The sequence below is a fragment of the Piliocolobus tephrosceles genome, chromosome 14 (genome assembly GCF_002776525.5).
Source record: "Piliocolobus tephrosceles isolate RC106 chromosome 14, ASM277652v3, whole genome shotgun sequence".
Classification (NCBI taxonomy): Eukaryota; Metazoa; Chordata; class Mammalia; order Primates; family Cercopithecidae; genus Piliocolobus; species Piliocolobus tephrosceles.
The window spans coordinates 53,326,376-53,348,538 of record NC_045447.1 but is presented as its reverse complement, the minus strand read 5'-3'; the positions used below and the strand labels follow the sequence as shown (position 1 = coordinate 53,348,538).

The 22,163-nt window shown below is 36.3% G+C and overlaps 1 protein-coding gene across 2 annotated transcripts in view; it reads right to left on the bottom strand.

Annotated features, from left to right (window-relative positions):
* CAAP1 (caspase activity and apoptosis inhibitor 1) overlaps positions 1 to 22,163 on the bottom strand; it is a 52,542-nt gene that overhangs the window by 5,322 nt on the left and 25,057 nt on the right. For both annotated transcript variants that reach the window (XM_023203884.1, XM_023203883.1), the window contains exon 5: positions 14,326 to 14,399. In XM_023203884.1, the coding sequence (XP_023059652.1) occupies positions 14,326 to 14,399 (74 nt within the window). The remainder of the gene's footprint in view (positions 1 to 14,325; positions 14,400 to 22,163) is intronic.

Genomic DNA, 22,163 nt, shown 5'->3' with positions numbered 1-22,163 from the left:
GTGGCTCATGTCTGTAATCCCAGCACTTTGGGAGGCCGAGGCAGGTGGATCACAAGGTCAGGAGTTCAAGACTCGCCTGGCCAAGATCGTGAAACCCCATCTCTACTAAAAATACAAAAATTAGCAGAGCGTGCTGGCAGGTGCCTGTAATCCCAGCTACTCAGGAGGCTGAGGCAGAGAACTGCCTGAACCCAGGAGGCAGAGATTGCAGTGAGACAAGATTGTGCCACTGCACTCCAGCCTGGGTGACAGAGCAAGACTCTGTCTCAAAAAAAAAAAAAAAAAAAAAGAGTTACACGTATCTATGGTGTCTTTGGTTGTGATTTTCCTTTATTTTGTCACTTTGATACTGTCTACTTAAATTTTGTGAAAACCATAACATTTCTTGTCTTTACTATACTTTACTTTACTTTTTTTGTTATACTATAAATTCATTTTTTCTTTTAATGCTTTTTACAGTTCATTCTTCTAAAAGGTTGAAGAAATACATGTTAACAGAGCAAAATGGGAAAATTAATTTTTCTTCTTTTTTTTTTTTTTGAGACAGAGGCTTGCTCCTGTTGCCCAGGCTGGAGTGCAATGGTGCAATTTCGGCTCACCACAACTTCTACCTTCCAGGTTCAAGCAATTATCTTGCCTCAGCCTCCTGAGTAGCTGGGATTACAGGCATGCACCACCACGCTTGGCTAATTTTCTATTTTTCGTAGAGACGGGGTTTCTCCATGTGGGTCAGACTGGTCTCAAACTCCCGACCTCAGGTGATCTGCCCTCCTCGGCCTCCCAAAGTGCTAGGATTACAGGATTGAGCCACTGCGCCTGGCTGATTTTTCTTCTTCTTTTATTCCCCTTCCCAGAAGTAATCGCTGTTAATAATTTAGAGTACTTATTTTAACAAAAACATAATTATCACTCTTTGTCTTACTTTTTTGACTTAACAATATAACTTGGTCATTTTATTTTTCACCTTAGCAATGTACTAGCTTTTTTTATAGACAGATAAAAATCTTCATTTTTACTAGTAAGTAAAAAGTAATATTTTGTTTTAATTTACATTTATCTGATTAGAAATTAGGTTGAGCATTCTTTTCCACATGTGTATTGCCTTCCGTATTTCCAGTTTTGTGAAATATCTGACTTGTTTCTACCCTTTGCCCATGCTTTTGTTTCTTAACAATACCTAGATTCTATATATTCTTATATTTGCCCTTTTTAAAAACAAATTTGCTATTTTTTTGCAGTTTTCCTGTCTTATAAATTTATTTGTGGCATTTTTTTCTCAGAAATATTAACATTTAGCTAAATCTGTTGATTTTTTTTTTCCTTTATTCCCCATTTTGTGGTTTACTTTGGAAGGACTGCTGTTAGTTCTGCCATCAGTTAATTTACAACTTATGTTATTATTTTAAATATCTCTCTTCCATCACTTCAGTGGGTTCTTGGTAGGGATGGGAAGTAGATACGTATGTTCAATTTGCTGTCTTTAGCAGAAATTCCTACCAGTATCTAAATAATCCATGTTCTACAGTTTGTCTTGGCTTAATTTAATAATTCACTATCAAGAGGTTTCACAAGCATATCACTCAAAACACTAGATATACTTTCACCTTATGCATAAGAACTGTTTCTGATAAGCTGAATTATTATCAACTAGAATCTTCGTAAGTCCTATCAAGGTTTAAATACGTTAGCATAATTTAAAAGTTCCCTTTATTTTTATACCTCAAAATGTTTGTGATGTGATTAATAGTTCTTATATGTGGCCAGACGCAGTGGCTCACGCCTGTAATCCCAGCACTTTGGGAGGCTGAGATGTGCAGATCACGAGGTCAGGAGATTGAGACCATTCTGGCTAATACAGTGAAACCCCGTCTCTACTAACAAATACAAAAACAATTAGCTGGGAGTGGGGGCGGGCGCCTGTAGTACCAGCTACTTGGGAGGCTGAGGCAGGAGAATGGCGTGAACCCAGGAGGTGGAGCTTGCAGGGAGCCAAGATTGCACCACTGCACTCCAGCCTGGGCAACAGAGTGAGACTCTGTCTCAAAAAGAAAAAAAAAAAATCTCTTATATGTTTGTTTACTTTCATTGGATATTCTATTTAAAACTTTTATTTTAACAGAAAGCAAACTTATGCCACACAGTATTTTCTTTTATCTAATTTAGAGAATCCCACAGCTCTCATGCATTGAGGTTTGTCATAGATGATAATAAAAACAGTGGTACTACATTTTAGTTTTTTATATTATGTGGCACACTCCTTTTTATTTACATTAGGAGTCTATTACTTTTAGAGTGATTGGGTCTTACATTGTTTATTTTTTCTCCTTGCTAATACAATGTTTACAGAATGTTGGCTGTTCTATTTAGCTGCCAAATATTTTGCCTTTATGGTTTTATCCCATATTCACAACTATGCCTCACTGAATAACATAAACATATATTCCTCTGAAAAATTATTCCATTTATTTATGTGTCAGCGATGAATCTGAGTAGTGATTGACTCATTTTGCTGTCTAGACACGAAGTTTAGATGGATTAGTTTATTTTAAAAATCTTTAGTACTTGGTGCGGAGTTTGAGATATGAATCAAGTTGGTAGGACTGAAGTTAGCAGGAAACAAAAGAGAAACAGTGAAAGTATACAGGCTAGACGACAGTGTAATACAACAAAAGTACATTGGTGAGTAGCTAGCCAGAGGGTCAACCATAAGGGACTGAATGCATGATAAGGCCCTTTTTTTTCCTGAGAAATCTCTTACGTCTTTGTCTTCCTATAACTATTGCCTAGCCAAGCTCTTAAACTACTTTACTCCTTTCTCATAAGCTATTTGCTCCATTTCTTCATTTGTACTGTTTTTCTCTCAAGCGCCCTAAATGGTATGTGGTATTTCAGGGGTTATCCATCTTAGTGAAGGAGCACAGTCAATGTAAGGAATGTATCATATCTTCTTGTTTCTTTGTGTATTGTTTAAAGTTAACTTTAGTTAACTTTTTTTTTGCTGCTCTATAACATCAGTAACTTAGATCTAAGTTTTTACTTGCTCTCTTTCCTGTGCCACTTTGATTATTATGTCTCTAGTTAATAGTATGAATTTTTATTCTTATTATTTTTAATTGCATTTTTTATATTTTACCTCAGACCCAACTGTCTTTTATTTTTCTTGGTGAATTTCAATAATGTTAGTTTAACATCATGCATACATCAAAACTGTTTTTATTTCCTTTTTTTCCTTTAGGTATTTTTTTAAAAGCTTAAATTAAGTAGGTTTAAGGTACTAGCAGTGCCTTTGTAGAACCCAAACACCTCTTTAGTTCACAAACATCTTTTTGACATTTTACCACAAACCATGTTATATGATTACTTCTAATAGTAAAACAATTTTTTTTTTGAGATGGAGTCTCGCTCTGTCACCCAGGCTGGAGTGCAGTGGCGTGATCTCGGCTCACCACAAGCTCCGCCTCCCAGGTTCACGCCATTCTCCTGTCTCAGCCTCCCAATGTAGCTGGGACTACAGGCGCCCGCCAACACACCGGCTAATTTTTTGCATTTTTAGTAGCGACGAGGTTTCACCGTGTTAGCCAGGATGGTCTTGATCTCTGACCTCGTGATCCGCCTGCCTCGGCCTCCCAAAGTGCTGGGGTTACAGGCGTGAGCCACCGTGCCCAGCTAGTAAAATAATTTTTGAACAAAACTTTGTGAAAACTTATGTTAATGCTTTATTGAAATAGGTATCACATTACCTGTTATATTTCTTACTACTGACTATACTTTATTTGAAGGAGTAGAAATAATTTACCTCACTTCTTCCTGAAAACTCTCTCTCTCACACACACACACACACGTATGTGGGCAGAGTGGGGATTGGAGAGACAGAACATGACTACTCCCCAAAATTCTGAGATCTCTGAATGAGTTATTTGGGGATGAAGTTAATTCTTTAGAAAGAATGTACAAGTTTTACCTCTTCTATTTGAGGATCATGATTGATAGGGAAAACCCTGTAATTCCCGAATACAAAAGATGAGAGTAAATTATCTTTGGAAATGTATTAATAAGTTTGCAGATGATGCTTTAAAAAATGAGTTACTGACTCTACTGGAATGATGAAAATTAAGAAATACTGAAAAGACTTGAAGTATAAAGCTCTTCCAATCATTTGCCATGTTCTATTGTACAAGTCACTTAACATATACTAAATTATTTCAGATGTATAAAAAGTTTTGGCATCTATGATGCAGTTATAATGGACAGATGAAACCTATGAAGGCATTCAGCAACACTGTGTTATGGAGAACTTGGTTTTGGTTTTTTTTTTCTGTGTAGTGTATTAAACCACTGATTTAGATTTAAGTGGATTAGGTTGACCATCATTTATAAAATTTAATCGTGGCATAACTGATTTCTAAAGACAAAGAAAAAATGCAAATGATTTAGTAGAGAAAACCTGTCTAGTATTCTGTTGAACCGTCACTGAACTTCCAAATAACATGAATATCCACCAGTCTGTAAACTTGACTTTTAAGACTCACAAATCCATTAACTATCCCCTTCAGAGATTATTCCAAGAATCAAATAAATATTCACTAAGTACCTTTTACACATGCCATGATGGTGCTGTAAAGGCCTCAGAAGTAGGTCTTGCAAAATGTCAGAGTGACAAAATATTTGTGGCATGATTAAGACACAGGTTTTGCCTTCACATTTTGCTTAATGTATGGCATTATATTTTCACATACCAAATTATGCAATATAAAATATAACAGAATTTCAGAGTATACAAGGCAACAGGCAAAAATCAGGGAGACATTCATAAATACATGACATGAGACAGGTCTTTAAGAATGGGTAAAATCTACTAGGTGATATTAACAGAAGAGGAAACTCCAAAAATGGGCACAAGTAAAATGCTAGATGTAAGCTCAGTACAGAGGTATGTGAGCCTGACAGAATAAAATGCACAAGTGGGAATATATTAAAAAAGGCAGTATCCAAAATTATTGTCTCTGAAGACATCACCATTCTAGGACAAAAAGCACAATACAGACTCCCTGCTTGTCTTTTACAATGGATCAGATAAGTGGATATTTTTGGTCTTACATTAGGGCACAGTAACAGGCTGACATAAGCAAGTCCTGACTATAATCTTTTGTTGAGTAAACTGAAAGTAAATAAAAAATTGTTTAAAATAGCATTTATCATTTCTCCTACCACTGATTAAACAGGGTTCTGAAAGAATAGAAGTTTGATATCAAAAATGAAAATACCTAAAAGGGAAAAATGAAGGCAGAATAGTTGTCTCAATTTCCAAGCACTGGAGTTTGGAAGCAAGCAATTTTTCCCCCTTGAGATTTCTTGAAACTTATACTCATTCTAAAGGGCATCACACTCAAATACTTTCTGTTAGTAACATCTCAGTGCTCCACAATCTACCCATCCTAGGAAAGTGTGCTCGAACTCACTGTCTACTTCACAAACTACCATGTTTCTTGTGGCATTGCTTTTGCTTGTTTAAATATAAGCTCAGAAAGAGACACTAGAGACTTGATTCTTAATTTAGATAATGTAAAATTATTTTTAAATTAAATTTTTTTTTGAGACAGGGTCTCACTCTGTCACCCAAGCTGGAGTGCAGTGGCGCAATCATGGCTCACTGCAACCTCTGCTTCCTGGGCTGAAGCAATCCTCCCATCTCAGTCTCCCAGGGCTCATGCCCGTAATCCAGCACTTTGGGAGGCCAAGAGAGATGGATCACTTGAGGTCAGGAGTTTGAGACCAGCCAAGCCAACATGGTGAAACCCCGTCTCTATTAAAAATACAAAAATTAGCTGGGCGTGGTGGTGTGTACCTGTAATTCCAACTACTCAGGAGAAGGAGGCAGGAGAATTGCTTGAACCCGGGAGGCGGAGGTTGCAGTGAGCTGAGATCACACCACTGCACTCCAGCGTGGCTGACAGAGAGAGGCTCTGTCTCAAAAACAAACCAAAAAAAGGGTATTGAGAGAAGAGGGGAGGTGAGCAGAAGCAGGTTAGGGAAGGGAAGGCTTCATAGATATGACATAATCTTAAAAACAGTAGTTTGACATAAATAAGAGTGCACTACTGGTGTAAATAAGTTTAGATCTCAGATTTGATATATTGGAACAGAGGTATTAACACTTGCAGTCACAACTGATAGGCTGTGAACTAGACATGTGTTAGATCAACACAGTCCTGGTTTTCAAAAGGTGACTTCTGTAAGACTGTAGTACAGTAAACCTGACATCAATTCCCAGTGAAATTCTAGGTTTATTAGAAGGTTTATGAGCTCTGGGGGGAAAAAAAATTAGTATCAACTAGTTTAGACAGATCAGGTAACATTTGATCAGGAATCTAAATGATGCATGGAAGACCCATATGGTTATGTGAGGAGGAAGCACGCAGGCAGAAGGAACAGCAAAAGCAAAGCCCCTGACACAAGAGTGTTTGCAGTGCTAGAAGAAAGCAATGAGGCAGGAGCAGAGACAGCATGGCAGAGAGTAACAGGGCACATCATGTTAAGGCTGTACTGGCCAAAGGAAAGATGGACTATGGATTTTGTGTAGAGGTGGGAAGCTATTAGAAGGCTTTGATAAGAACATTGACATGACCATTACAAAATAATCAGACTGCTGTGTGAAAGAGACTCCCATGAGCATGGATAGAAACAGGGGGATCAGGATGGAGATGAAGGAAAGGACTGAAGAATGATTCCAAGGTTCTTGGCCTGGACACTGAGAAGAACGTAACTGCTATTTATTAAGATGGGGACAGATGGTAGAAGCAGCAAGGTATTGTAGTTTTTATGTTTCTTGTTTTTTGGGTGGGTAGAGAGTCAGAGAGGGATCTAGAATTTATTCAGGTACACATAAACTTTAAGATGCTCACTGGACATTTAATAAGTAAACTGGATACACTAGTGTTAGAAGTCAGAATTGTAGAAATAAATTAGTAGCTGCCAGTCTTGAAACTACATAAGATCATCAGTTAGACAGGGTAGAAAAAAGTCAGTCCTGGGGCACTCATCCTTTAGAAGTCAGAAAAAGCCAGGAAAGCCAGTGTCAAGAAAGAGAAAATAACCAATGCTGTCATATGCCGCTGATGGGCCAAGATGAGAACTGAGCAATGACGAGTGAAATGGCTGCTGGCAGTAATTCACCACAGAGGGGGACATTAATTAGGTGGAGAAATGAAGTATTTGCAGGTACCAAAAGGTAGCAGGATCAGGACTCAAACAGAGGGGCTGGTTTTGGCAGCACAAACAGTTCATCCATTTTAACAGGAGATAAGGGGAGTATATAGGTTCAGATACAGGTGGATATGAAAACATTTATTTACATATCTGTTTTCCTTTACTAGACAAGTTCTCTCCAGATCAGGACATATTTATCTTTCCATCCTTAGTGCCTAGAACAAAAGAGTAAGTTTGTTGGATGAAGGGGTGAACTTCAAAATTTTAAGAGCTATTATTTAGAAGATGTATTAAACTCATTTTCTTCAAACCAAAGGGCATGGAGAAACCAATGAATACAAGTTACATAAAGGCATATTATGATTCAATATATAGAGACCCTTTTACCAATTAGAAACTGCCAGGTTGATACTGAAGTGATGAGACAGACAACAATAACAGAAATAATTACAAGGGCTGATCCTTTTGAGCACTTAATATGTACTAAGCACTGCTCTAAAGCATTTTGTGTGTATTAATTCATTTAATCCTTACACCTACATAATGAAACAGGCACTCATATTTACTATCCTTATTTTATAAATGAGGAAGCTGAGGAACAGAGAGTTTAAATAACTTGCCCGGGGTTCACATAGCTAAAGTAGCAAAACAAAATCAAACCCAAGTAAGTTTCCAAAACCTATGCACTTAAAACATTCTATACTATTTTCCAGAACCTAACAGATTCAAAATAACCACAGAAGCTTCACAAACTACGATGCTGGGTTCAGACGAATGTATCTTCTTCTTGTGCGTCCCTTAAATGATATATTTACAAAGTCTCACCTGAATAAATATAGTATGCACCAAACATACACCTAGAGTCTGTGTATTACATATGAATAACTAGTAAGAGAACAAAAAGACAAGCTACAGATTCAGAGAAAACATTTGTAAAACATATGTGACAAAGCACAGGTATCCAAAATACATAGCGAGCTCTTAAAACAACAATACGAAAACAACCCAGTTTTTAAAATGCACAAATGATCTGAAAAGGCAACTCACCAAATACATAAAATGGCAATTAGGTGAATGAAAGATGTTCAACATCATATATCATTAGGGAATTGCAAAAGAAAACAAGAGATTACTTATACGCCTATTAGAATGACCAAAATCAAAAACACTGAAACTACCAAATGCTGATGAGAATGTGGAGCAATAGGAACTCTCATTCATCATCAGTGGGAATGCAAAATGGTACACTTTGGAATACAGTTAAGCAATTTCTTACAAAACTAAACTTGATATTTATCCAAATGGGTTGCAAAGTTATGTCCACACAAAAACCTAACCTGCACACTATTTTATTCATAATTGCCAAAACTTGGAAGCAACCAAGATGTCATGGGTGAATGGATAAACTGCTGTACATTCATGCAATGGAAAATATTCAGCAATAAAACAAAATGTGCTATCAAGCCACACAAATACATGGAGAAACTTCAAATACTGAGTGACAGAAACCAACCTGAAAAGGCTACACACTGTATGATTCAAAACTACAGAGATTCCAGGAAAAGCAAAACTATAGGGACTGTAAAACGATCAGTGGCTGTCAAGGGTTGGGGGAGAGAGAGAGGGCAGGTTAAACAGGTAGAACACAGAAGATTTTTAAGGCAGTGAAAATATTCTGTATATTGTAATAGTGGATTGATGTCATTATAAAATTATCAAAACCCATAGAGTGTACAACACAAAGGGTAAGCCCTAATCATAAATTACGGACTTGGTTAATAATAATGTACAAATTGGTTCACTTGGGGAAGAGTTGGTAAGCGGGTATATAGGAACTCTCTGTACTTCCTGCTCACTTTTTCTATAAACCTAAAGCTGCTACCAAAAAAAAGCCTTTTAATAAAAAATAAAGTGTAAGTTCATCACGTATCAGCTATACGATGTGGCAGCCAAAACTGTAAATTAAATCATAGACTATGATGTGCTGTGTGTAGAGTTCTGAAACTGGTAACCAAATCTGGATTCAAGCCTAGTATTTACTGTCTTTCCTTTGGTAGGAGCACTTTGGTAAAGAGGTGCTTTCCCTAATGAACTGAGTAAGAGCGTAATGACTAAAAAGAACCCAGTGTCCCAATAATGATTGAAGGTTTACACTATGTGACCTCCAAAGTAGATGCCTTAGGAGTATGTCTAAGATCCTATGATATACATCACAGGACAGAATGTGTAAAATGAGTACTTAAAACATTTCTCTCAAAATACTGAAATCTTTGTGGTGCAATCATGGCTTACTGCAGCTTCGGCCTCCTTACTGGGTTGAAGCGATTCTCCCTCTGCGGCCTCCTAAAATGCTGGGATTGTGGGCATGAGCCTGGCCAATAATTTTTTTTAAAAGGGGGAAGGGTAGGATTTGAACCTATTTGAAGCAAAACTCTGTGTGTATATTTTGTGCTTGCGTGTCTTTAAGGAAAAGATTCTCACATGAGACAGTTAATGTACAAATATTCAAAATAAGATGTAAATATCTTCATTGACTTTGATCATTTTATACACCATTTAACTATATTATTTATTTTAATGACTGTATTCAAATGAATATATTTTAAGGAACCATTAAACAGATCAAAGACTAAATCAAACATATTTTCTTTTCTTCCAATAGAATAAAAAATGTAGAGATAACAAAAAAAAAAGGGGATATTTCACATTGCTTCCATTAAACAATTTAGGAAAACAGTTATTAACCATTCTTCCTAAGCACAAACAATGCACAAGGCCTGGTCTTAACCAAACCTGACAGCTAGAAACGAACTTGAAGACCAAGGCCAAACAGCCAACCATTGCTTGAATCCTCTACAACAGCACCACCACATGGCTATATATGTGGCCTGTGTCCAAACATCTTCAGCATCAGAAACATCTTTGAAGGCAGTCCACTGCGTTAGACCAAAAAATTTTGTCTAATGATAATACTATCTACTGGTTCTATTTTTTTTTCTCCAAAGGCCATATAGAAAAAATCCAATCACGCTTCCATTTAATGGTACTTCAAATATTTTACAGCAACAACTATAAATCTCAACTCTTCAATCTAACTTAACAAAGCTATTTCTCATGTATAGTTTTAAAATTTCTCTCATGAAAACTTCCAAGAAAAAAATACAAACCATAAGAACTGAATTTTTGAATTTACAAAGTAAAACAGTTCACAAAACGACCTACTTCTCCAATTGCAAACTTTAAAGCAACAATTTAAATACAGACCAATATTTTACCACTGCTGAATGTCTGCAGTAAACTTAACATTAGCAGATACTTGATATTTTTAAAGTATTTTCTACAAATGAAATACCTTCAACAAAGTTTTCAACTACAGCACAACTGACCAATTCAGAAAATTTATATAAGCCACCATTATTTGAAAAGCAGCAATCTCTGAAATCCTCCAGGAAATTAACATAAGATCTCAAACTTGCACATGTGAGCTTGCACAGGTACATGTGCATGCACACGTGTACCTACACACGTGCTATAGCTGTGCTAAGGAGTAAAAACTATAACTGATGTTTCTTATACAACTGTATTCTGACTGAAATTATTTAAGAAATAATTTCTGGCCGGGTACGGTGGCTCATGCCTGTAATCCCAGCACATTGGAAGGCCAAGGTGGGTGGATCACCTGAGGTAGGAAGTTCGGGACCAGCCTGGCCAACATGGTGAAACCCCATCTCTACTAAAAATACAAAAATTAGCCAGGCATGGTAGTGGGCACCCATAATCCCAGCTACTTGGGAGGCTGAAGCAAGAGAATTGCTTGAACCCGGGAGGTGGAGGTTATAGCAAGCTGAAATCACACCACTGCACTCCAGCCTAGGCGACAGAGCAAAAAAATAAAAAGAAAGAGAGAAAGAAAGAATTTCTAACAGAAGAATTTCTGTTTTACTACAGTTCCAATCATTGAACCAACAGATTATATTTACATTTAAATAACATTCTCATTGTAAAGGTAGTTCCTTTTATTAGTCCATTATTAGAGTGCAGTAGAAGTCAGTGTACAATCTGATACTCATCTTCAGCACTGCTGGTTTCAAAAATATTTTCTAGCAACAAAGACAAATGAAACCAGCACTAGACAAGAAAATGCCAATTTCAACTTAATGCATAATTAATACTTGTGTATTATTCAAGTAATACTTCAGTATTTTAAATGCTCTACTGATAACGTAATTTAAATAACTTATATACCATTAATAGGTCACAATATGATTTATTTTATTCTGAAAGAGCAAAAAGAAAATTCAATGCTGCTTTATATTTTGGTCTACTGAACAAAAGGTTACTTTCGTACTAAATAAGCTTCAGTGAATTTTCTCAATTGGTCAAGCCATTAAAATGACAATGCATTCACAAGGAGCTTATATTCTGCTTTTGTTGAGCTCACTGTGAACAAAAATAGCTAGCTATGCAAGAAAAGTTAGAGATATTAGATGTTGCAGGTTATGCACATTACAAATAGAAAATATTAGTGCATTAGAAAAAAGGGAATAATCTTTATTGAGCCTATCAGGATGTTTATTTCTTGATACACCTCTCAGCTTGTTTGGTAACTTCAAGTTACTATCTAGTTCAGATTTCAGCTATATTATCTGGAAGATGTTCTCCATAAATAAATATTCTAAGTAACTTATGTTTATCCATTATTAAATAAAACATTTTATATTTTCATCATTTTGTAGATACTCTTCCAAAAGATTTTAATTCCCTGCTTTTTTTAAAAAGGTTAAAACTGGCCAGGCGCAGTGGCTCACGCCTGCAATCCCAGCACTTTGGGAGGCAGAGGTGGGCGAATCACGAGGTCAGGAGATTGAGACCATCCTGACCAACACAGTGACACCCCATCTCTACTAAAAATACAAAAAAAAAAAAAAAAAAAATTAGCTGGGTGTGGTGGCGGGCGCCTGTAGTCCCAGCTACTCGGGAGGCTGAGGCATGAGAATGGCGTGAACCCAGGAGGCAGAGCTTGCAGTGGGCCGAGATTGTGCCACTGCACTCCAGCCTGGGCAACAGAGCGAGACTCTGTTTAAAAAAAAAAAAAAAAGGTTAAAACTTAATTTAACTATTTCCTATAGATTTAGTCACAACATGAGCATGAACTGTATTATACAATGTACTGCTACACTTTGATCTTACGTCTTCTCAACTCTGCTTGATGCCATCAGTGTGTTCTTAATGTCTCATACCACAATGAGGACCTGAGTGTGGTGCGGGCTCCTAAGCATAAAAGGCCTGGGTTTTTGAAATCTGGCTCGTCAGAGGTCTTCTTCTCTCCCTTTCTGCACCTTCATGACTGGTTTTTCACATGACTGAAGTTCTCATAAGAAATCACAGCAAATCAGGCTGTTAACACTAGGAAGGGAGTTCTAAAGAACTCTGAGTGTGTGAACATGGGAAAAGAAAAACATCTTCTCTTATAAGGTAGCATTGGCTAATCTGTGGTCTCCACTAGCTTTTCTTATCCTTTATAGAACATTCTCTTCTCCTCAGATGATCTAATAGCATATCCTCTACACTGCCTGTTCATTTGATACAAAGAGCAGAAACAAAGAAGAAACAGTAGCAGTGTTGTCTAATGATACATGAGATGTAACCTAATTATACATGAGGTGTAAGGTAATATGATTATGATTATATTATATAAAATAATACGTGTTTAGCATGTATTTATATATGACAAATAAATGTCAATTAAATTATGAATCTGAGTTTATGGGGGTGCTCAGAAGTCAGAGTACAAAGATGTAATTTTGTCTGGCTATATATGAGGTTATCACAATAGGACTTTTGAAAAGCAGTGGGAATTTTCTGAACAATCAGAAATATTCATAAATCCTACAGTAAATAAATCAGAATTACAGAAAATCTAGATTTTGCTCTCTCTCTATAAATTGAACAAATCACTAAATTCATTATCTAACCTTTTTTTCCACTTTTTAAATTAAGCATTAATAAAAGACCAGTTTTTAAAAAAATTCTGCCTAAATAGCAACTTGTTTTTCTCTACCAAATAAATTCATATAACTCCTATTTTAGAGAAACTATTCTAAGCCATCAAAGATTAGGTGATTACATGATAGATAACCTAATCTTCTTGGCTGCAATAAATTTTTACTGCTCTGAATTAATTTTATCAGAAACAAATGTGAGCTGGCATTTGAGTAACTAATAAAAACTTATTTTACTTTCAATTCTTCCTACTAAAGATAAAAAAGAAGCAAAAAAGGCGTTTAAAAGATTAGCCCTATTAATGTACTTGGCTTGAATAAATTAAAATTACCACTTTATTTCTGCTAGCTGGTAATGACAAAAACTGATTTAAAGAAAGCAATAAATAAGGAAGAAAGTAAGTAAACAAAGACAAAATACCTCGGGGGAAAAAAGTTATTCTATAAAACTTACTGTTTTTTTTTTTTTCCATATACAACCCAAAGCTACCCAGTTAACGTATCTCCAATGTCTTGTAGCTGATGATATATAAATTACTGAAATAGGACGGGTGCGGTGGCTCACACCTGTAATCCCAGCACTTTGGGAGGCCGAGGCGGGTGGATCACAAGGTCAGGAGATCTAGACCATCCTGGCTAAGATGGTGAAATCCCATCTCTACTAAAAATACAAAACATTAGCTGGGCGTGGTGGTGGGCACCTGTAGTCCCAGCTACTTGGGAGGCTGAGGCAAGAGAATGGCGTGAACCCGGGAGGTGGAGCTTGCAGTGAGCGGAGATCGTGCCACTGCACTCCAGCCTGGGTGACAGGGCGAGACTCCATCTCAAAAATAAATAAAATAAAATAAAATAAATTACTGAAATAAAACTATTCAAGATGATAAAACATTTTCTGGTGGCTTCTGTAACTATACATCACAAAATATAGTCACTCCAGTAGCTAAAAGAATCATGAAGTAAAGGATATATTCTTTACACTTCTTATTTTTGACCAAATAAATTGCTCTCTTCCTCTATCTGTAAAATGGGGTGAGTTAGACACTGAAAATTTATTATTGGTAAACTGATTCTATTCTTCAGGTAAATTTTATATAATAATCAAGTACTTGATTCATACCTTGTTTTAATTCCAAACCTTCAGGTTGCTTATTCTCTCTCATGGATGAAGCAGAATCTATACAGATGTCTTGCCTGGGAAATGAAAATAAGATCAACTTTTAAAACTATATTCAATCACATAATATTTACTACCCAGGTTCCCAGAATTAAGTTAGGCACTAGGGAAGACAGGCTAAATTCTTCTAAGCTCCCAGGGTATTATTCAGTGTTCTCTGGAAACTCAGAAACATGTATTCAAGTGTCAGAAGCAGCAGCTACAAACTACTAGCAATTTAAGCAGTACACTTCTTTGTAAAATCAAGGGGCAAAGCTGAAAGGAACATGGAAGTAATTTTTTCTCCCTTCCAATACTCTGTAGGGTAGCTGATAGGAGGAATCACAACTCACAGCAGTATCCAATAATTTTTCAAGTTCAATTGTTAAATTTAATGAGCATTTTGGCATTCAAATTACTTTATATTCATTTAATTTCATACCTCAAATGCTTTGATGTCTACAGTATGTGGAAAATACATATTTTATATGTAATACACATATGTAATCAAAGTAAAAGGATTAAATGTAAGATCATGTAAAAAAGTTTCAATTCACTATGTTCTGGAATACAGCTGCAGAATAATGTGCTTTCTTAGCATTATACCATGTTAATATACTTTTCAGCAAAAAGGTAAAGAAATTATAAATATTCAAATGAGCTATGCGACCATTTTCTTCAAAATAGGCATCTCTATCACCTTCTGAGAATTTTTATACACATCCTAAGGATAACATACCAGCAATATTTAGGAAATCTTCCTATTCGCAACATTGTGTCTATTCATTAACAGTAACAAATCCGTCAAATAACCAAAGGATTAAAAAAGACTTGTGATCATTTCTTTGAGAAGTTTACAATATTCTTTACAGTCAGCACCTCTGGCACTTATATGTTTGTTTTGTATTAAAACTGCACTAATAAAGCCCAAACTCAGAGAATACAAAATTATTTGGCTTTGCTGTTAATTATGACATCAGAAATGTATAATTGGGATATCTCAGTGTTTTACACTTCTCTCCAACGTCACCTACTCAGATTTTATTCGTTCACCAGAATGACTGGCAGGTCCCAAGGAGGGTATCAACAATTTTCCTTGGAAATCCAGGGACAGATTAAATGCCAGTATACTACATTAAGAGCTTTGCAAGGCTTAAAGTTAAAACATGCTACCTCAAACCTTCCAGTCAAATTAGATTCTACCTACTGGGAGCATTAGTCTAAGTACGTTTCTTGAGAGAAAAATGTTTGCTTTTCACACCCTAGAATTGCATTTAATTATTCTTCTAAACATACACATCTAAATTTACAAAAAAAAAAAAAAAAAAAAAAAGACTTCAAAATATAATGTAACATCACCAGTAAGAGGAGGATGGATATATGTAATATTCTAAGGAAGATGTATCATTTATATAATATTCTAGCTGAGAATATATAAACCTGTATTATGAAGAATCACCAAACTCAAAATGGAAATAAGTAATGTTCTGTTAAGGAAAGTTGAATGTCATTATTACAAAACACAAAGGCTGTGGATCTATTCCAGGTTCAAGGGTTGCTAAAGAGCCAAGACAATTAAATGTTATAACTGACCTGAGACTGCTGAACTGCTGGGAAATTGTTATGAAGGTCATTACTGAGTCAAAAGACACACTGAAATACTGATGGGGAACTGGATAAAAGTATTGTATCAATGTTAAATTTACTCAAGTTGATACTGTGTTACAGTTACATAATAGAGTATCTCTCCCTTGGAAAAACAATGTAACATATAGAGAAAAGTGTCATGATGTATATAACTTAGCTTCCAATGTTTCATTAAAAAATATACATATATAAAAAGTTAGTATGCAAATGGGATAGAAGATCAATAAGTAAATCCTGATAAAGGGTATATGGATATTTCTTGTACTATTCTTATTCTTGCAACTTTGTAATAAGTCTGAAAGTGTTTCCAAATGTTTTAATAACTCAATATAACTGCCTTCCTTCCCTATGAAAGCCCCTTAGAGCTCCTTTAAATAAAAATTGGACCCCTCTATAAGGACTATCTTCTCTCATACAACAATTTATTTTAGTGCCCAAAGTGAACTTCTACAACATTCTATTTTAAGTTGGGTTCTATTAGGCTGTTGAAGTCACCAAACAGAATTTCAGACAGTAAGTGTTGTACACCACCCTGTGGCAGAAAAGTGAAGTTAGATGCTGTCAGTATTACCTGAAGAAACAGGAAAAAAAAAAAATTCCCAGAAAGTTTTCAATAGTTCGAAAATTCAAAATCTACACTAGCAATTTTTACAAGATGTATTTATGACTAAAATATAAAATTCTCTAATACAATTTAAAGATCTCCAATAAATGGCATAAAAGGCAAGATATTTACAAAAAGGAAATGTCTTAAATTGTAAGAAAATTATGTGCACATGTCTTTTTATTTCTAGTTAAGAAAATAAAAATTTTGTCCCCTCTCAGCTGGTGAGACATACTAGGTGCCAGAATCAGGAAAACTAAAGCAATTCCAATTTATACTTAAATGACATTCAAATATTTCTATCAAACCCTTTAAGGAAGACTTTTATAAACAACTGGAAAAAGAGGAACGGGGAGAGGGTGGGAACACATTGCCAAAACCAGTTTGGGTTATGATTTTTGCAATTATCTTTGTGCTCCTTTCCGTTTAAATTAAAGAAAAACAAACAAACAAAAAAAGCCTGTTTTCTTTTTTGAGACAAGTTGTTGCCCCGTCTTCCAGGAGGATGGAGTGCAGTGATCACAGCTCATTGTAGCCTTGACTTCCTGTGCTCAAGAAATCTTCCTACCTCAGCCTCCCAAGTGGCTAGATGTGCACCACCATGCCCGGCTAATTTTTTAAGTAAAGGTGGTATTTTGCCCTGTTGCCCAAGCTGTTCTTGAACTCCTTGGCCTCCCAAAGTGCTGAGATTACAGGTATGAGCCACCTCACCCAGCTCTGTTTTTATATTTCTAATTCACTTCTCCTATCTCCAACACTCCTTTAAAGCAGCTTAATTTACAAGCTTGGCCTAGAATCACGAGAGCCCTATACTTATGACTGAGATTTAAGTTCTGAAACCAACATCAGTCCAACTTACTTTATTTTACTTCCACAAGCTATCCACTGCCCATCCTTTCTTACAGTTCAATGAATTTTTAAAAATCAGAGTAATACACTGGGGAGATCTGTGGAACTTAATAAAGATCAACCACACATATGAACTCCTATATTTCTAAATGTGGGTGGTGGGTATAAATTTCTTGTTCAAATGTAAAATAATGGCAAATAAATCAACTCACATCTCTGTTGTGTCTCTCATCAAGCCCCTTCCTCAGACAGCAACATTTAATCCTACACCCGCTGAAGGAAACCTTATCTCCGTTTCCTCTGCTCAAATAATATAAATCAAAGGATCCGTTACCACACCCCAGTGCTTTTTCTGACCCGTGATTCTCTAAGGCTTCATTGTATATAAACTGTCCCCCACCCTGCGACTCTAAGATTTTGTGAATAGGCGATTTCCTAAATAGGGGGCTCTGTTTTATTTTAAAGTGACTAAAGGGAATCAAAGAGGTCAGTATAGTATCTTCTCTTTGCTCTATCCCTATATTACTGTTTTAATGTCCTTTCCAATTTCAAAAATCAGCGTTAGATCACTTTGTATGGACATTTAAAGGTGCAAACATGCAGGTTTTAAAATGTGGAATGCTATCTAGCATTTTAGGTCACAATATTGCCAGTGATTAGTAATACTTTCTGTAAAGATTTTTTGAAAAACTGTTACTTTGAATAAACTTATTATGTTATGTCAAACATTCTACATATTATATAGCCTAATAGCAATTTACAAAGGATACGAGAACATTAAGTGGTGTCTAGATAACCAATTTATGATCCTTTACCAACCCAAAGCAGTCAGCTCTTCATATGTGTCTAAGAGAACTGAATTTATAGAAAATAATGTCAATATAACAAATTGATCTCAATTGTGAGAAAAATCCTTTTATACATTCCAAATATATGTTTTCTCCTAAATGATTTTTGTAATAAATGAAAAAAATTGACAAATACCAATGAATTTTTTAAGCAACAGTAAAGATTAAAAATCATAAGAAATTTGGCTGGGGACAGTGGCTCACGCCTGTAATCCCAGCACTTCGGGAGGCCGAGGCGGGCAGATCACCTGAGGTCAGGAGTTTGAGACCAGCCTGACCAACATGGAGAAACCCCGTCTCTACTAAAAATACAAAATTAGCCAGGCATGGTGGCACATGCCTGTAATCCCAGCTACTCAGGAGGCTGAGGCAGGAGAATCACTTGAACCCGGGAGGCAGAGGTTGTGGTGAGCCAAGATCGCGCCATTGTACTCCAGCCTGGGCAATGAGAGAAACTGTCTCAAACAAACAAACAAACAAACAAACAAACAAAAAACAACAAATTTATTGGTTTCTTTAGGTTTGTGTAGCATAAGAGGAATGGAGGGAAATCCCCAGTACTCATCGGTATTAAGTAGAATAGTCATTGTTACAGATTCCAAGCAAAAATTCCAAAACAAATACAGTACCATTTTTTTTCCAATGCTTACCATGTGGGCAAGTACTAATTCTAAAGACTTTCAATCATTTTCTCATTTAATCATCATAACAACCCTGTGAGGTAGGATTCTATTTTCCAGATGAGAAAATTGAGGCCTACGAAGGTTTCATAGTACTAACAAAAGACAGTAAATAACTTTAATTTTATTTATTTATTTATTTATTTATTTATTTATTTATTTATTTATTTATTTAGAGATAGAGTCTTGCTCTGTCGCCCAAGCTGGAGTGCAGTGGCGCGACCTCAGCTCACGGCAACCTGCGCCTCCCAGGTTCCAGTAATTCTCCTGCCTCAGCCACCCGAGTAGCTGGGATTACAGGTGCATACCACTATGACCGGTTAATTTTTGTACTTTCAGTAGAGACGGGATTTCACCATGTTGGCCAGGCTGGTCTCAAACTCCTGACTTCAAGTGATCCACCCACCTCGGCCTCTCAAAGTGCTGGGATTACAAGCGTGAGCCACCACATGTGGCCAGTAAAAAACTTTAAATGGCCACTAATAAAATGTTTAAATGTCTAATAAGAGGCTGTTTATGTTCTGCTGTACCAAACAATGGAATAGTAAATAGGCCTAAGTATATGTACTGGGTAGGACAAAGTCCAGAGAAAGACATCATTAAATGGAAGAAATAAATGGTAAAAGGTACAGAATAGTTTGTATAATATGCTACCATTTGTGTGAGAAGAAAATATATACATATATATGTAAATGTACAGAATACCTCTGGGAGGATACCCAAGAACTGGTTTACTGTGATTGCCTATAGGAAGAAAGAACAAGGAATGGCAAAGGAGAGACTTACTCTCACTGTATCCTTTTCAAATCTTTGCATTATGTGGATGTGTTTATATTTCAAATAAGTTAAGAGACAACACATGAAGACAAACACTCACTCTGGTATAACATTTCTGAATAAAAGGACACACAAGCAAAGGTTAACAGTGGTTACCTTTGAAGCTCGGGACCTTAACTTGGAATCTTGGACCATCTCCACCTCCTTACTGCCAGGTGTATGGATTGAATTCAGAAGATTTGTGAATTTGCCTAGTGTATTTGTTTCCTATGAATTTTGTAATAAACTACCACAGCTTGCTGACTGAAAAACAACAAAAATCTATTCTTTCCCAATTCTGGAGTCCAGAAGCCCAAAATCGCTATAAATTACCCAAAATCAATACATTGGCAGGGCCACAATCCCTCCAGATGCTCTACAGCAGGGGTCCCCAACCCCTGGGCTGCAGATTGGTATCAATCCATGGCCTGTTAGGAACCGGGCTGCACAGGAGGTGAGTGAGCGGTGGTGGGCAAGCAAGCATTACGGCCTGAGCCCCACCTCAGCATTAGACTCTCATAGGAGTGCAAACCCTATTGTGAAATGCACATGCAAGGGATCTTGGTTGCAAGCTCTTTATGAGAATCTAATGCCTGATAATCTGGGGTGGAACAGATATCATCCCCCCCCCCCCCATATTCCCTGGTGGAAAAATTTTCTTCCATGAAACCAGTTCCTGGTGCCAAAAAGGTTGGGGATCACTGCTCTATAGAACACACTGTTTCAAAGGCTTTAAGGCCCTTTCTTCTATCTCCAAAGCCAACATCTCTGACTCTGTTTCCTTAAGCTTCTATCATATAGTCTTCTCAAAGACTGTCAAATCCCCTTCTGTTTCCCTCATATAAGGACATTGGATATAATGATACATGCAAGTGATTGCATTTAGAGCCCACCAAAATAATACAGGAATATCTTCCCAACTCACCATCCCACTTAATCATATCTGCAGTCCCTTTTGCTATATAAACTAATATTCACAGATTCTAGGGATTAAGATGTGGCTATGTGGGGGGATTTTCTTTAGCCTATCACAGATGGGGAAAAATTACATTTGTATTTTCACTAGAATCCATTTTTTCTAGGTATTAGCAGTATCTGTGATTCTGTCACCATTAGAAATCATACATATTTTCACATAATATAGTTGTTGCACATATCCAAAATACTGTTTATACTTATCCTGTACTTTAAAATTATGAAAGTTATTAGAACTGCTGCTAGATCTTAATGTTCATAAGTATATTACTATATTGCAAAATATTTTAATATTAACTACTATTAATTTCCCTTCTAATTGTTTTAATCCATGAATTTAAAAAAAAAAGAGCAAATATCATTTTGAAAAAGAACCCATAGGCTTCACTAGACTTCCAAGGGTCTCTGACACAAAAAAAGGTTTAGAAGTATAGTACTGCTTAGGAGAAAGAACAAGTATGGGAGGAGGATGGGGTGAGATCAGAAGGTGAAACAGAAAGGTTTTTATCTTCATTTCAAACTTGTGTACTATTTGAATTTATCTATTATATATGTACATACAACTTTGCTTTTATTTGAAAGTCAACAGGAGTCATCCTCAACTTCATACTATTCCTTCCTTATTATGCTAGGCTGAATAACAGTCCCCCAAATATGCCCACATTCTAATTCCCCAGAACCTGTGAATGTTACCTTATATGGCAAAAAAGGACTTTGTGATTGTCATTAAGGATCTTGAAATGGGGAGATTATCTTGCATTACTCTGGCGAGCCCAATGTGGTCACAGTAATCATTTTATAAGGATATAAGAGAAGTCAGAAGAAATGGCAATATCACTCTGGAAGCAGAGAATGATGTGATATGCTCTGAAGATGAAGGAAAGGGCCAATACAGAGAACATAAGCAGCAACTGGAAGCTGAAAAGGGCAAGAAAATGAATTCTCCCCTCAGAGCTTCCAGAAATAACCAGCCCTGCTGACACCTTGACTTTAGCCCAGAAAAACTGATTTTCACTTCTGATCTCCAGAACTATAAGAGAATAAATATATGTTGCTTTAAACCACTAAGTTTGTGGTAATTTGTTATAGCAGCAATAGGAAACTAACACACTTATAATTTTAAAAAGTTAATAAATCCCAGCTTACAAGAAAAATCAGAGGATAAAGGAACAAGTCAAATAACACCATGAAGATACAATCAGATAAAGCCAACAGGTGTACAGGACAACTTACCTACTTTCTTCAACAAGATCATTTATTAATAAAAAAGCAAACAAGAGACAATAGGAAGGTGGACACAGTTCTACATTAAAAGAGACTTAAGAGAGAGAACAGCCGGGCGTGGTGGCTCACGCCTGTAATCCTAGCACTTTGGCAGGCTGA